Source organism: Gastrolobium bilobum, unplaced genomic scaffold (assembly GCF_033153095.1).
Source record: "Gastrolobium bilobum isolate Gb01-03AN ecotype WA unplaced genomic scaffold, APGP_CSIRO_Gbil_v1 utg3828, whole genome shotgun sequence".
In the NCBI taxonomy this organism is placed as follows: Eukaryota; Viridiplantae; Streptophyta; class Magnoliopsida; order Fabales; family Fabaceae; genus Gastrolobium; species Gastrolobium bilobum.
This window is the reverse complement of record NW_026898686.1, coordinates 475,285-492,222: the sequence shown is the minus strand read 5'-3', so window position 1 is coordinate 492,222 and position 16,938 is coordinate 475,285. Positions and strand designations below refer to the sequence as shown.

At 31.1% G+C, this 16,938-nt stretch overlaps 2 protein-coding genes across 2 annotated transcripts; both read right to left on the bottom strand.

Annotated features, from left to right (window-relative positions):
• Positions 1 to 3,317: 3,317 nt before the first annotated feature.
• Positions 3,318 to 3,944, bottom strand: LOC133318367 (uncharacterized). The gene has a single exon (XM_061520353.1). It carries the CDS (start codon positions 3,942 to 3,944, stop codon positions 3,318 to 3,320), a length of 627 nt encoding a protein of 208 aa, XP_061376337.1.
• Positions 3,945 to 11,718: 7,774 nt separating this feature from the next.
• On the bottom strand, positions 11,719 to 14,301 carry LOC133318366 (phosphatidylglycerophosphate phosphatase 1, chloroplastic/mitochondrial-like). Its single transcript, XM_061520352.1, has 5 exons — positions 13,719 to 14,301; positions 13,524 to 13,601; positions 13,307 to 13,380; positions 13,106 to 13,213; positions 11,719 to 12,027 (listed from the first exon to the last, which is right to left on the bottom strand). Exons 1-5 carry the CDS (start codon positions 14,299 to 14,301, stop codon positions 11,902 to 11,904), a joined length of 969 nt encoding a protein of 322 aa, XP_061376336.1. The 3' UTR covers positions 11,719 to 11,901.
• Positions 14,302 to 16,938: the final 2,637 nt, after the last annotated feature.

The window sequence follows — 16,938 nt, the reverse complement described above, 5'->3', positions numbered from 1 at the left end:
ATCCTTAATGCTATTTTATATCTCCGTAGCTCTTATTTGTAATTAATATTTTTTTCCCTTCTTTTCCTTTCATTTTTGTGCTAGTCAAGGAATGTAGTAATGTAACCTCTTTGAATATTTCTTTGAACAATTATCTATGGTTTTAAATTAAGGAGGACCTTACAATTTAGTCTGAATAGTTAATTTAATTTCTTAATAAACGACAACATATTAATTATTGTAAACTTTGCCATCAGTAATTCATATACTTGTTTAAAAAAAATCAATTAATTTAAGCGTTAACTTTGGTGCACAATTTACGCATATTTTTTTTACAAAGAGATCATTTTTCAAATTCCATATAATCTTTCCATCACAAGAAATAATTTTATGCTATCCCTCAAACAATTTCGACATGCTGGATTAGAACCAGCGATCTAAGAATAGCTATGAGATAATGTATCTACTCTGTCTTCTGCTCTACCCACAGAGTCGTTTATTACTTAATATAATATTAGAATTATATCATTATCACTAATTCAAACATAGTGTAATTACGATTGAATCCCTGAATTATGAATCAATGAATTAATGACTAGTGTTATTTTAAAAGCATTGGTCCTAGCGTGAACGGTATGAAAAATAAAACATAGACAATGACAAAAGTTCATGAGTGCAATTAATCATCGACCTAGGGTCATGACAAAAGCCCTTAAGTTATTGCCATTATTTTCTTATCATATTAATTCGTTGACATATTTTTCGACATTGTACTACATGTAGGCTGGTAGTTTGCCCGTAATTCATGTTGGGGTGATGTTGCTCTATTAATGATGGAGTGCACCTTATTAAAAGTGATGCAGGGCTCAAGGCTGCCCAACCACTTCATCATTGTGGAAAATTCTGGAAGAAGGTGTGGAGGGTTCGCCTCACCTTATATAAACCCCTTGAAATCATTTGTAATAGGTTGATTTTGTTAGAGAATTCTGAGTAAGAGACACTTGATTGTTAGCTTTTAGGGAAGTTCAAGTATACCACCATGGTAAAGTTTGATTGTATCTCTATTGAAAAATTAGGGAAGCTTGACTCTTGTAATCTTTCCATTTGACACAGTGAAAGATTTTCTGAACTAGTGTACTCTAGGGGTGTTCGTCAACTGATTCAAATCGGGTGACTGAACCGAAAAATTGAAAACCGAATTAATCGAAAATCGAAAATTGAAAAAAATCGCAAATTTTAATTGGATTGGATCGGTTTTTGGATGGGTTGGTGAAAATCGATTCAATTCAAACCGATCCAATTATTCCTCAACCTTACCATTTACCTACTTTGACCTTTTCCCAATCATAGCCCAAAAACCATATAGCAAAATTCTAAATCTAAAACCCATTATCTCATCATGTTGGAGAAAGTGGATTGTGCTTAATCTATGTTATGTTTTTTTTTGTAAGATACATAATATATTTTTATTACATATGTTATTGTTGTACAACAGCTCTTCTATAGGATAAAAATTTGAGTTACTTCATATCTCATGCAACCATATTATAAATTTTTTGTTGAAAGTAAAAGATGATGATTTAACTTTTTGTTGTACAATGCTTCTAGATTTCACAATAATAATTATACAAACTTTACAAAGCCGATACATGCTATTTGCCAAATAATCATCATACAAATCTTAGACTTTTCAAAAAATCAAAAACGAATCCAATCCAAACCGAATAAAATTGAATTGGATCGGATTTGAAAAAAAAATTCAAACCGAATGGATGATTACATAATTAAACCGAAGGGATTGGATCGAATGATTTTTACTTCCAAAATCAATCAAATCCAGACCGCGAACACCCCTACCAGAAGGCGGAGAAAGTCAATAGCAGTTAGCAGAGTGTGGGTCTTAAGTTTATTTATTTTATTTCTCTTTTTTAATATTTTGGACTTGAGTTCATGGATAACTACAATCGTTTAGGGCCTGTTTGGAGCACCTGATGAAGAAGATAGAATAGGATAACTTATCATATCCTATTTTTATCTCTTGTTTGGTGGGTCAATAGGATATGATTAGTTTATCCTATTGTCTCATTTTATCCTATCCAATACATGATTTCTTATCCTATGGAGGAAGTTGGGTTAGGATCCAACATGGTAGGATACCAATATTGGATACCTAATATAGTTCCATGCTACCCAATATATTCCCACGCTATCCAATATATTTATATTTATTGCATTATATTTTGTTTTTTCTTTCTCTTTTCTCCTTCTACATAATCTTATCAGATTGTTAATCAGGTGCTCTTCAAACGACATGATATAGACTTATCAGCCTCATATCATATCCTACCCTTATCAGCCCCATATCATATACTACTCTTATCCTATCTTGTCCACCAAACGAGCCCTTATCGTTTCTAAATTTAATTATATTTCTCTTATAAATTGAGTAATTGAGTGGGACGAGAGCGAATATAGTTCAACATTGCTTGACGTAGATACGTGTCTCCGTTTTTCTTCCCTCATTTCTTTTTTGATTTGCAACTGTTGTAAGTGTGATTGTTCGGTCCCAAAAATATTAGTAGCAGATCATGAATACAGTTCTGACAAAATAAATGTTTTCTTCCAAGTTGTTGTGTAAGAATTTTCCATTATTGAATTCAGTTTTCCTCCAGCAGTTTAAGTCGAATTCAATGTGCCATCATATGTGCCATCATATGTGCCATAGTAATTTGAATTATTTTTATTTGTTTCCTGCATTCTGTTAGCACAAAACCTTTTACTATTGAATTCCTTTAATCTTCTGACAATGAAAGGCATGTAACCAAAGACGCTTCATCACTGAAAGACAATGACAATTTTTTATGGGGGATGTTCTCAAACATACATTTGTCAAGTTCGTGAAGCATTGACTAAATAGGAAGAGTTACATTTCCAATATGAGAAATCTATGTTGAAATCTACAATTGAAAACCTTTACCTAAGCTTTATCTGAAAGCTCAACTTTCAGAATTTGAATTGTTGAGATATATAAAACCATTAATATAACATTACCTAACAGTTTAAGCTTTTGGGTTGAATTGGTTCTTTATATGGTATCAGAGCTTCGTTTCCCAAGTTCGATCCTCACTGCTCCTACTTTCTTTCTAGTGAAATTTCTTTCTTCGCACAGGTAGGTGGGCCTGTGCATTGTCCACCCTTTAAGCCCAGTGGGCTCTCGTCTGAGGGGGCGTGTTGAGATATATAAAACAATTAATGTAACCCCACCCAACAACTTAAGCTTTTGGGTTGAATTGGTTCTTTACTTGAAAATTGAAGATTACCACAAAGCAAGGAAGGCTTTACATGAAGATTACCACAAAGCAAGGAAGGACAGCTCTCGGATTCAAAACATAAAGTTCTTCAATATCCGTTTTGACAAAAGAATCAAACTCTGAATTAGTCATTCCTTGAATCTCAAGTAGAGTATTATGGACTCGCCCAACTATTACTCTGCAAACTATAACAGACTTTCTCAGGACAGGTTTATGTGAAGAGCCAATGGAATCAATGGCTTTTCCAGTTATAGAAGCGGTAAAAGCCCCAACAGCACCGTGGAGTTCTTTGTTGGTGGAGAAACCATGCCTCAAAATTTGACATACACCACATTGGTCAAAAGTACACAGGCTAGAAGAGCCATTTATACCAAGGGAGCATGCAACAGTTGTACCATGAAACCTCAACAACTCATTTCCATCAACCAAGCATCGAGGGTGCTTATTTTGTTGCCTTTCAACATTAATATTCTTAACCATTTCTCTGCATTCCTCAAAGCAAGCAAATGTTTTTTGCGTGTTATGGACCTTCATGACACATTCAATTTGTGCTACCTTGCTTTCAGAATTGACATAGCTGCCTTGGCATATTTTTTCGATAATCTGCCATGATAAATCTTCTTTATGAAGTCCTATGACTGTAAAAGTGTACATGTTGAAGTTTCATATTAAACCATACTAGTGTATTATCCGTGCGATATACCGATATACGGGAAAAAAATTGATTTGTTTGTCTCGTAAAAGTTTATCAAAATTTAAAATAAATATTATGAATAATATTTTTTATTACAAAAACATGTAATTGCATGATGTAGGAACAAACAAAAAACTCAATGTCTTTCTTGAGTCTCAAATTAAATAACATTACGACGTGCACTATAAAACATATTCACGTATTCAGATAACAAAACATGTATTATTAACACGGCGATGATAAAATAAAAAAGAACAATTAATAAAGACTTAATTAAAATTTAAAATATGCAAGTGATTTGCAACTTAATATCATATATTTGTAATAAAAAGAAGGAGAGGGTTATATTTACAAACTACACTATGTTCTCTCGGAAGAACACTAGGTTACACTATGTTCTCCGGGAGTACACAGTGTAATTTACAAAAATTTGTAAAAAAAATTTATAAACAAATCATTCCTCTAAAAAAAAAGTCCATACTATAATAGGAAATAGTCACTTAGCTTTTGTTTTTAATTTTTTTTTCAAGTACAGTGTACTATAGCAGTTTTAAAACTAATTTAAACAACAACAAAAAGCATTTGATTTTTTTAATTTAAAAAAAAAAGAGTCAAAAGCCCTGGTTTGAAATGAATTTAAAGCATGCTTTGACTTGATTATTTTTAAGGACATAATTTTTTTTTTCAAAAGTTCTTTTCGACAAAATTTCTAGTCAAAGTCAAACTTTGACTAATTTTTTTGATAAAAACCTAAAAGTTTTGGCAAAACTTTTATTTAAAAGATATTTTGAATACAATAATGAAAATTAAATTAATGTAATTAAAAGATATTCGTTTTTTTTTTTGGTATTAAAGTTTTGTCATTACTGAAAACTAAATTAACGAGTTGTTTCTCTTATTTTTAATTACTTCACCCAAAAAAAAAACACTAAAAAATGTTTTGAGTTTTCAATTATTTGAAGACAATAAACATAAAATTGCTTTTAAGTTTCATACGATAAAAAATTATGGCACACAGATATCATTTTTTTTAAAACATTATTTTTATGAACAATTCCAAACATGAATTTCGTTTATGTTTATTAAAATTAGATGGGTTGCAACTAATTGGCCCATTCAGACACAAGACTGACCAAAAAAAAAAAAAAAAGGCATGATATCCGGTTTGCATATGGGAAATGCTATTTTCTCTTTGTGCCGATGTAGTTAGAATATTTAGAGTCAATTTGATAAGGACATGAAAACCAGGTATACGAAATAAATAAAATAATAAAATAAAATAAATCTAAAGCAGAATATACTGACTCAAAAACTATAAGCATTGTTGAAATAGTTACACATACAATCGATGTGTGACTATATATTTCAACACGTTCCCTCATATGAGAGTTCATTCGGCTAGAAGCGTGGATATTGCACAGGCCCAATTTTTTGTGCACTTTAAAGTGGGGGTGATGAGGATCGAACTTGTGAGCTTATAGTCACTCAAGCTCTGATATCATTTGATAAGAACCTTGGATACACCACCCCAAAAGCTAGCTCAAAGAGTGGAAGTGTCGAAGGCTTTATAAACTCCACATTAGTTGCTCATACAACCAATCCAATGTGAGATTATATATCTCAACAAACATCTCAAAAAACATGAAGAGTCTGTCGGAGACTCCTTGACACCACCGACATTTGACAAGTTTCGATATTTATAATATTTAAATTTTTATTATATATTATAAAAAAATTGATCGATATTTTATCAAACTAATATAATTAAAATTAAAAATGGATATCGAATAAATCTCAGTGTATAAGAGATTTTTAATTGAAAAATATAATATTAAATAGAGTAAACACTCTTTTTGGTCCATGACAATATCTACAAAATCCTTTTTAGTCCCTGGCAATAAAAAAGGACCAAATTGGTCCCTAACAGTATGCAAAAAGGGCCACGTTAGTGACGGAGGAGTTGACATAAGGACTAATGTGGCCCTTTTTTCATAATTTTAGGGACCAATTTGGTCATTTTTATTGCCAGAGACTAAAAAGGATTTTATAGATATTGCCAGGGACCAAAAAAGATGTTTACTCTATTAAATATGTACATCTTATGTTTCTTTGAAAAAATTGATGAGTATTATGAGTTTATTTATTTATTTTTGTTAAATTATTGAATATTAAATATAATATACATTACATAAATTAAAAATATTATTTAATATCAAATGTATCATAATATTTTTTTAATTACATGTTATCATATCATGTTTCACGTCGATGCATGCTACATCAATTATAAAAAGCGTAAATACCCTTTTTGATCCTCAGCAAATTTCACGACGCCCGTTTTAGTCCCTAGCAAGTAAAAAGGCCCATCGTAGTCCCTAAGAAATTTAAAATGGACCTATTTAGTTGAAATCGTGTTCCCTAACAAATTTAAAAAAAACCCGTATTAGTCCCTAAAAAGACTAAAATGAATTCATTTTAAATTTTCTCAGGGATTATGAGCTTTTTTATTTGTTAGAGACTAAAGCGGATATCGTAAAATTTGCTGATGACCAAAAAGGGTATTTAGTCTTATAAAAAGTTCTGATCCTTACCTGAATGCTCAGAGATATCGCGATCTTTTAACAGTGTCAAGAGATTTTAATTTCTCACCACGTTCTTGATGACAAGTTAATGTTGGAGGACCATTACAATCTTTCTGTACTAAAACTCTTGGCTTTAAGAAGATATAACATTCATCACAATCAACATAATGTGTTTCCCTTGAAGATATAGCTCGCTTCGTTGATCTATGATGATGACCTTCTACTACCCCTTTGCCATCTTCGCTGCTAAGAGGATAAGGACAACATACACACATTTTAATCTCACCGCTTGAACTATCAAGGACAATTTCATGGGTAACAGGGTTAAGAATGGCATTGCGTGCTTGGGATTTTGAACTATCAATCTTGCCTTGCTAAATACTTCTATGGTGCCCACTTGCCATAGGATCATGAACATCCAATGAATGTGGTTTGCAATGAATTGATTTCTTCAAAGAATGCCAAATCTCTGACATTCTCTTAAAATATGTTTTCTTTGTGATATGAAAGATTCATCCTTCACAAGGCTAAATAAATATACACTGTATCTCTAGGCAACCAAACAATCAAGGAAACCCAATTATTATTTTTTAATGGGATAGGATATTGTGACACCCAAATTATGTTACACACATGTGACACCCAGTCAATCTCACCGTTAGATCGCTTATGTTGATCCAACGGTTATATTTATTTCCATCTTTGTATGGTCATGATTTCTCAAATTTAATATTTTATATTTATTTCTACGTTATGATTTTCCATATTTAATGCTTTCACTTTAAATTTGGGAAATCATGACCATACAATGATGAAAATAAATATAACCGTTGGATCAACATAAGCGATCTAACGGTGAGATTGACTGGGTGTCACATAGGTGTAATATAACTTGGGTGTCACAATTAAGGTTAGATTCTTTATTTGCGAAATTGTTTTCTTTATCGGATCATTCACAATTTGGGGGATATTCAAGGGAGTAAATTTTGTCAACGAACCTGATATTGCCACGTCGAGCTTTCTACTGAAAAATACAAAAAATTTCAAACTCCTCATTTATTTATTACTTAAACCGAAAATATTTCCTTTTTACTTGAACTTATTTCCTATTATTTATTTTAATTGTCCTCTAAGAAAATTATTAATTATTATAGACAGTTAAAGATATAATCATATACCAAACAGCCTTGGCACAAATGATAAGAAGTCTGGATCCTTAAGCAGAAATTTTGAATTCGAGCCCTAAAAATGAGGAAAAAAATTTGGGAGTTTAATAAGGTCTGACAAGTGCTCGAAACGGATATAATTTGGAGGATGAACCGTTTGGGAAAATAAAATAAAAATATAATCATATTCATACAAAAAACGCATGAATACATGGCAGATGTTTTAAGATTTAAATCTCACATTTTTTGTCACAAGTTTAAATGTTATATTAAATTAGTGACTCGAAATGTAGGAATTTTTATTAGCTATTATTACAATAAGATTTCATTGTAATAAAATATTATTTATATTATAAAGTACGTCTTTTAAGAAATAATGTCATGGCAAAAGAAATAATTTATTATTTATTATGAATTTCATTTCCTGAATCTAAGGAAATGCATTAAAAAATTACTAAATATTTTATAATTTTATAAATTAGCTAATAATTTTAATAATTATTATCTTCAGATATACATATATTTTTAATTTGAATATATTTAATGATACGAATAATGATATTAAATTAAAAAATCTAAAATAAGATAAAATAAAAAAGATAAGAAATTCACTACTTTTTAAGATTTTATAAAATAAAAAGGTAGAGGGACAAAACACACACACATATATAAGTGTTATATTTATAAATTAAATTATTTATAATTTTTACGACTAAATCTTAATTATTAATTTCCGTTAATTTAATGGTTATGATTTCCAAGGTTAAAAAAGAAAAAATATTTTTACCAAATTCTACATGTACAAATAATAAGAGAAATTTAGAATATGAGAGATGTAGATTGCAGGGGGGGAAAAGGTGGATTTGACTAGGGTAAAACTTGTCATTTAAATCACAAATATTTGTTCCTTTCCACAATTATTAATAAAAATATCTACGGTATGAGATTTGGAGTCCCACATCGAAAACATAAGATTCTAGTGTGAAGTTTATGTAGATTTTGGACTCTCCTATCTCATAAGCTAGCTTTTGAGGTGAGATTCTCCTGAGATTTGTTTCAATTGATATCACGAAGTCCCATATCAGAAACATAAGATTGTGAATTGACTTTTTTGAGGTGAAGATCTCCCATGTTCGTTTCAGATTGTGATTTATATATTTTGATTAAACTTGCCATTGAAAAGTATTCATAAGTTGATCTAACCTTTGTGATATCGACTAGAATTGCAATTAAAATACTCCCTTAGAAAAATGTTAGCTATGCTTATATCTATAGTTTTATGATCTGATTTCATAGTCTCATTAATCCAAATTAACATGGGTGCCAAGTTTAACTCTAATGATCATGAATTGATATTGTAGAGATAGATTATTCTACCTATCTTTTTTCTGCCTACCACTTTAAAAGACTGTTAAATCAGAATTTTAATTAATATTTATTTTTTCTCTCTCCTCTTTAGATTCTGGATCTGACGGTATTGGAAAATGGCAAAAAAAAAAGTAAAATAACATATCCCGATATTGTATCCTCAATTATTGATAACAATTAACAAATAATAGAATAAATTGGTTAGAAAGAATGTATTTTTTGTGATCTTTGTAGATTTTGCATACAATATTGCACACATAAAATTAAATGAAGGTTCATATTTTCTAACAATATTTGCATGATTTTATTTTATATATAAGAATTTCCATGATTTTAAACATGTCTCTCCTTTTTATTTTAAATTTATCATTGTTTTTTTCACAATATATTAGATATTAAAGAAAATTAAAATTTGCAATATTATGCATTTGTATGACATGCCCCGTAGCCAACCTTGCTAGAAATTCTTGTCATTGGCTTTGAGTTTTGGTGTACCTATATATATTTAAAATTATAATAATGGTGATTCTCTATATTTTGACCATTACTTTTGAAAATATTCATTAAATAATTTGTCAGACTTTAACCTCTTGAAAGAAAATCCAAATGAAAAATGTAAAACTTATCTGAAAGCTCTTAAGCAAAATACTGTTGCTAATACTCCACTGTTGAATGGTATCAAGATCAGCAGCAAAGAATGTCAGCAACTCTTTTTGACTCAGGACTCAAACTCCACCATGAATAGAGGTGTTAATAGGTCGAGAAGTTTTGGTTTTACAATGTTAAGTCTATGTTTAAATGTATCAGTTTGAGCAAGCTTGTTATCTGTTATGAATGTAATTATCGGCCTGACTTATTTACAAAAAACAAAAGTTTGATTTAGTCTATTTAAAAAAAAACTAAGACAACAAAAATTTATCCAAAAAAAATATAAAATCAACAACACTAGTAATTTCATATTCATAAATTTAATGTATATCAAAATAACATAATATATAATAAAATCATTCAAAAAATTTGTTTAACCAATAAAATGGGATGAAATAGATTGAGGACAAAGAGAGAGCTATTACAAGTAGTATAGAAAATATAAAATAAAATAAAAATTAATATACTAGGCTAGCCTGAGAGGCTCTAAGACCGAACTTTTGTATTAGAGCCTTAAGCTTTTTTATTAATTGAGCTTTTATATAAGTCTAAGTCTGGTTCCAACAACCAATTTTAAACATGTACGTTTAGGCCTTCACGAGACGAGCAGAAGGCCCCTGGTTCATTTACCACCCCAACACTAACGTGGGTCATAACATTGATTCAGGACCGAACCCATGGGGCAGCAACTGTAGCAACCCAACCTACTGACAGGCCTAATAGAAATACAAAAGAGCCCAAATATTTATTGGACTAGGAGAGTTAGAATAACTCTAATTAGGGGTGTTCATCAACCGATCCAAATCAATTTAAATCACGACCGAACCGAAAATCCGATAACTGAATAAATCCAAAATCGAAAAGAAAAAAAACCGCAAATTTTAATTGGATTGGATCGATTTTCAGATTGATTAATGAAAACTGATCAAATATATCAATTCCCCTCTACCTACTTGGGTCTTTCCCTAATCATAGTCCAAATATTTCTAAACTCAAGACCCATTAACCCATCAACTAAACCCAAGAAAAAATCTAGTCACGTCTCATCAACAAAATTTCATCTGTGTAGAGCTTCATATCTCATTGTCCAAAAAAAATTATATTATTGTTTAATGATGTTTTTGTATTTCACAAAAATTTTTTTTTTTTACAAAGCCAGAATATATACAAAAGATGTTATTTGTACCGTAATCATGAAACAAATTTTAGGATTTTCAAAAAATCGAAAACCGATCCAATCTAAACCGAAAAAAATTAGATTGGATCATATCGGATTTAAAAAAAATTCCAAACTGAATAGATGATTACAAAATCAAACCAAAGGAATTGGATCAGATGATTTTTGCTTCCAAAACCGATCTAATCCAGACCGCGAACACCCCTAGTGTCCCCTGGATTTTACTTCTTCACATTGAACACGTTAAAATTTGACTGTGTTTTTTCTCTATCTCTCTCCTCTACTCTTTTTCATTTTTTCTGCATGTTGGCCGACCTAGTTACTCTAGGCCGACCTCTTATCGCCAAGCTTCTAAGTCTGAGCTCCGATTTGTGACTTGCTTCCTCACTATTTGAGGGACCAACTTGTCCTAATAGTGGTATCTCCAGGCTAACCTCTGATTGCCGAGCTTCTAAGTCCAAGCTCCGAATTGTGACATGCTTCCGTGCTATTTGAGGGACCAACTTGTCCTAACAATTCATGCTAGGCATGCTTGTTTGACAGTTTAGATCCTCTGGTGTCATGTACTTTTTTACTAACATACGCTCTGGAATTTTTAAAAGTCAAAGCTTCTAAATAATTATATCATTTCATGAACTTCCTTTTTACGTCATTTCTCATGTCTTTGACATGTTTATGATTCAATTTTACAACATTTTATAATTCTACTTTTGCAAAGAACTATATGTCATCATTTTAAATTTACACATGGTTAACAAAGAATTGCAAAGTGCAGGAACATAACTGGTTACATGATAACGAGCTTATTAATAATGCTTGGACCATGAATGAATAATCCAGACAATTAAAGATCAGGACCCAGTTGAGGGGAATGCCTGATAGAGATGCAACCATTCAATGCCAATATAACATTTTTACCTTTGAAAGTAATTTAATAATTTCAATAAAATATATCTAAAGAGAATTATTAAAAAACTTATGATTTGAAAATAGGACGTGGCTCTTTGACACACCGCATGGGATCTGGCAATAACTGGTGACCAAGTGGCTTCAACCCTCTTCTAGACCAATAAGTTACGAATGAAGTCTCTAGCTTCCTCACCTATCATCACAAAGTGATAAATCATAACAAATTCATCAATCACGTTGAGCAAAGTATTATCAATCAGATTTTACACACCAAGCCTGTCCAAAAAACATGCAAAGAGGGTTACAACATGTCATTCCAATGGCATCAATACTAAGAGACATTCCCCAAACTTCATTCTCAAATTTTGATGCATCTTTTTTCCTATATCCCCCACCCCCAAGAAAAAAGAAAGGCCTTTTTGGCTTATATGAAAACGTACACGAATTATTAAAAAAGTCATATACATGATTTTGACATGATGAATTTGAAAATAAGAGATCTATTACGTCTTTCAACATCAATGCAAAATACTGGACAACACATGACAAGCTGTAACAAGGATCATTGAAGATATATAACATTTGGGCAACTCAGTTGAGGCAGTTCAAACTGAAACTTTCAGGGCAATTTCCTACTCAAATGCTTTGGAACAAGATAATCTTTCTGTACATTTGTAGAAATATGCTTTTCACATTTGTACTAGAGCTTCATTACTTGTCAATAAAAGAGGTGTGGGAGCTTTTATGCTTGATAATATTATCTGCTAAATTATGGTCTCTTTTGCTATAGGATCTGTCAAATTGAACTACTCATTCTCTTCTATTAATGAAATTCCTTTTATTATTGAAAGAAAGAAATCACATCAAACACTTGATGGCTCCCCAGCAAGATGAAAATGAATGTGGGAACTTTTTTGCTTGATAATTTTATCTGCTAAATTATGTTCTCTTTTGCTATAGGATCTGTCACATTGAACTCCTCATTCTCTTTTATTAATAAAATTATTTTATTATTGAAAGAAAGAAATCACATCAAACACTAACTGGTTCCTCAGCAAGATAAAAGTAAATGGAAATGAATGTGGGAGCTTTTTTGCTTGATGATTTTATCTGCTAAATTATGTTCTCTTTTGCTATATGATCTCTGTCAAAATGAACTCTTCATTCTCTTCTATTAATGAAATTTCTTTTACTATTGGAAGAAAGAAATGACATCAAACACTTAATGGTTCCTCAGTAAGATGAAATGGAAATGAAAATGAAAAACAAACCTGCTTAACAATAAATGGCTCCTCAGCAAGACTAAGTGGCTCTGTCAAAATAGTTAGAAACCCATTGCGATTGCCATAAACAATGTCCGTGAAGGGCCTATCACCCACCTGCCACAAAATGCTTATGGTTTAACATAAACCTGAATCAAACTACAAAACAAGTAGCTAATAGAAATTGAACACTACAAATTTTTTATCTACCATGATTAATTTGGAAGATTCACAACCAAAATGCTTTTCAACTTCTTCAGCTGTACCAGCTGGCTTCTTCAACCCTGCAGCATACAAACACATATCAACAACAATACTAGTGTCATTTCACCCCAGGGAATATTTCAAAGCATTTTAACACACAGCATGAGATAACATGTATTTCAAAAAACAGAATCAAACCCCTAAAAGAAAAGGCAAAACTCACTGTGTCTGATGACTTTAATTCCAATTGCACCCTCAAGCATCCTAGCTTTTGAACCATCATGGTCATACTCATAAAGCCCTGATTCACAAAACCAATAAAAACAACACAAAAAACACATTATGTGATTGTGTGAACAACAAGTACTACAATAAAAACTATTTCAAACAATTTCAAAATGCTTCATGCTAGAATTACCAGCAGAGTTACTGAATATAGCAATATCATGACCAAACTCCGATTTACAACGTTCCAATGAAGACTCAAGCGAAGGCCATGGCGTCAAAGAGTAAGGTGCTGTAATAGTATTATCCTTGTCAAACACAACACCCTTAAAACCCTTTCTACGCAACTCAGCCCAATCAATGTACCTTATATCAGGAACAGAAATATGGGGCAATGCAAATTTTGGGTCTTTTAAGATAACCATAGTTGAACATAGAATTGCCTCCAAGTTGATTCTTTGGCCAACTGCTGCTTTCACATCTACCCACCACATGTTTGTGAAAAGTACCAAGTGGTGTTTGTGGTTATGATTGGAATAATCAGAATTGTACCTAGACCTGTTACTGTTTTCTTGGCCTTTGTTGCAATTATTATGGGTATGAGGAAGACTTAGGCCAAAGAAGTTTGTGAGGGGAATATGGGTATCAGCATTGGCAAGTGATAGAGTGGTGAATTTTCTCTTTTGTTGGATATGATGTTGATGGATATTAAGATGGTTAGGAATGTGATACCAGCAACTTGGAAGATGAGAAGCTACAGTACTAGTTAACAGCATTTTTTATTATTATTTTCCTTGGTTTTACTAATGGCACTCCCATATATTGTGCTAATGGGTATGCTTTTAATTTCACTATTTTTATTATATTTATACTGTATATCACTAATTTTAAGTGGTTTCAAATTTGAGGCATATTTGGATAAGTTTTTTTTTTTAAAAAAAAATTGTTTTTTTTAGAAATCTAAAAGTTTGTCTGAATACCTGCTCTTAGAAAAATTAAAAGTCATAAAAAAAGTTAAAAATATGTTTTTTTTTTTAAAAGCTGAAAATTTTAATAAAAAAATAAAAGTTAAAAACCCAATATTTTTTTTTTGAAAAATCAAATATTTTTTAAAAAATCTAAATAGTTTTAGCTTTCGTAAAAAATATTTTTAAAATAAGTAAGACATAAAAAAACACTTTTTTAGGATGCCCAAACTTATTATTCGAACTTAGTGTATCAGTTATCAGTTTATTCGCACTTAACTGATGGTAAGTATAACTATTCCCATATAAAATATCATTAATACTTTCAACAAATAAAATAATATATTAAAAATTATATATTAAAAATATCCTTAATTGAAAAAAAAATCCTATATTTAATAGTTACATAACAGATTAAGCGAAACACTTATTTTAAATTTTTGAAAAATATTATTTATATAAATCAAACATAGTAGAATAACCTGATAATTATTTAATTAATTCATATCGAATATTGAGAGAGAGAGATTAAACATAAATCAAACATGTATTTCCAATTCTTATATTATAATTAAAGGGAAATAAATTGTCATGTTGTTGGAAACAAGTTTTTTCTTCTTCTCTCCCTTCAAAAGTAGGCTTTCTATTTTTTTTATTTTTCTCTCATGTGAGAACCACACCTCATTGTTAGATATCTAGAATTATTTTAACTATAGTGGCATTAAACTTATAGTTATATTATGAATTTATGGGAGTTTGAGAAAAGAGACCAAGGTCTTTGTAAATCAATTTGAGTTTATCCAAGAAAATGAACCATGGAGGCTATTTCCTTGATACAACAATTAATGGAAATATATTGAGAGAAAAAAAGAAAGACTTACATATAGTTCTTACCGATCTTGAAAGGTGTATAATATGGTTTCAAGAAAGGTTTTATGGTGGATTCTTGAGAAGAAAAAAGTATCATCAAAGTATGTAGAAAGACAATCAAAGATATGTATGATAATGCTAATACATGTGGGAAGACTTGTTATTGAATATCAAGTTATTTTCTTATCATGATAGGTGTACACTAAGGCTTTGCTTTGATCCTTATCTTTTTGATCTAGTTATGAATGAAATAACATAAGACATCCAAGATGAAGTGTCATGGTGTATGTTATTTGCAAATGATATTGTGCTTATTTAAGAGACTAAGACTAGTGTTAACAGAAAACTAGAACTATGGATAAGCACGTTGAAGTTTAAAGGATTTACTCTAAGTTGTTGCAAGAATTAGTATATGAAGTGTGAGTTTGCTTCGACAAGAGATGGAAATTAAGATTTCATGCATTTGTTTGGACAAGAGGTACTCTATAAAGATTCTTCCAGATATATGGGATCAATTTTGCAAAAAGATGGGGAAATTGATGATGATTTAAATCATATAATCAAAATAAGATGAATGAAATGATGTAGTGCATCAGAGTTTTTGTGTAATCGCAAGATTACTCTTACGCTTAATGGAAAGTTTTATAGAACAACAGTAAGGCTTGCAATGTTATATGGAGCTAAATGTTGGCCAATACATTGGCAACATAAATATAAAATGGGAGTAAATAAAAAATGAAGATTTTAAAGTGGATGTGTGATCATACAAGGATTACTAAGATAAAAAATGAAGATATTCAATGAAATATAGGAGTAGTATCAATGGTAGAAAAGAAAAGAAGAGAGAACATAAATTAGAGTGATTTGGGTGCATAATGCAAAGATCCCAATGTTATTAAACCCAGATTGGTGATTGATCCGGTCGGGGTACCGGGTCAGTGGGTAACTGGTTCAACCGCATTAACCAGATATGTATATAAATTTATATTTTATAATTAATTATATAATATATATTTTAAATAGTGCAAGAGAACCAAGAAACAAATATAGCTTAGTGGTAAATACTACAATTTATATCTTCACAACAAGGGTTCGATTCCCACTATATGTAATTTTTAAATAATTTTATTAAATAATATGTTATATATATTAAACGGTGCATATTAACCAACAAACTAACTCAGCCTAGTGGTAAGCTGTTGTTTGGCATCCTTACGAGGAGAAGATTTTTTGTGGGACGGGACCATGGTGGTCCCTCCCAAATATAAAAAAAAGAGGGACAGAGGGGAAAAAATCAAAAAGAAAAGGGTAGAAATGGAAGAAAAATTTCCATTTATAGAAAAGGGACCAGTGAATAAATGGTGGGCCTGGAGCATGTTAAATTGTTTCCCTTACGAGACTCGAGTTTGAATCCCAGCTGCTGCAATACTGAAATTATTTTTTCCAAAACCGGTTCACCGGTTCGACGGTTAATACCGGTTGAACCGCGGTTCACGACCGGTTCACCGAGTTGATACCGGGTCAGCAGCATATCCGATCCATTGCAAGAATCAGATCGGTTGACGGGTCGGTTCTCGG

Excerpts from the sequence above, each read along its gene's own strand:
- LOC133318367 (XM_061520353.1), bottom strand. The coding sequence starts at position 3,944 with ATGTACACTTTTACAGTCATAGGACTTCATAAAGAAGATTTATCATGG.
- LOC133318366 (XM_061520352.1), bottom strand. The coding sequence starts at position 14,301 with ATGCTGTTAACTAGTACTGTAGCTTCTCATCTTCCAAGTTGCTGGTAT. Across the intron at positions 13,602-13,718 it reads TATATTCAGTAACTCTGCTG|GGCTTTATGAGTATGACCAT; the intron begins GTAATTCTAGCA and ends TTTGTGAATCAG. Across the intron at positions 13,381-13,523 it reads AATTAAAGTCATCAGACACA|GGTTGAAGAAGCCAGCTGGT; the intron begins GTGAGTTTTGCC and ends TGTATGCTGCAG.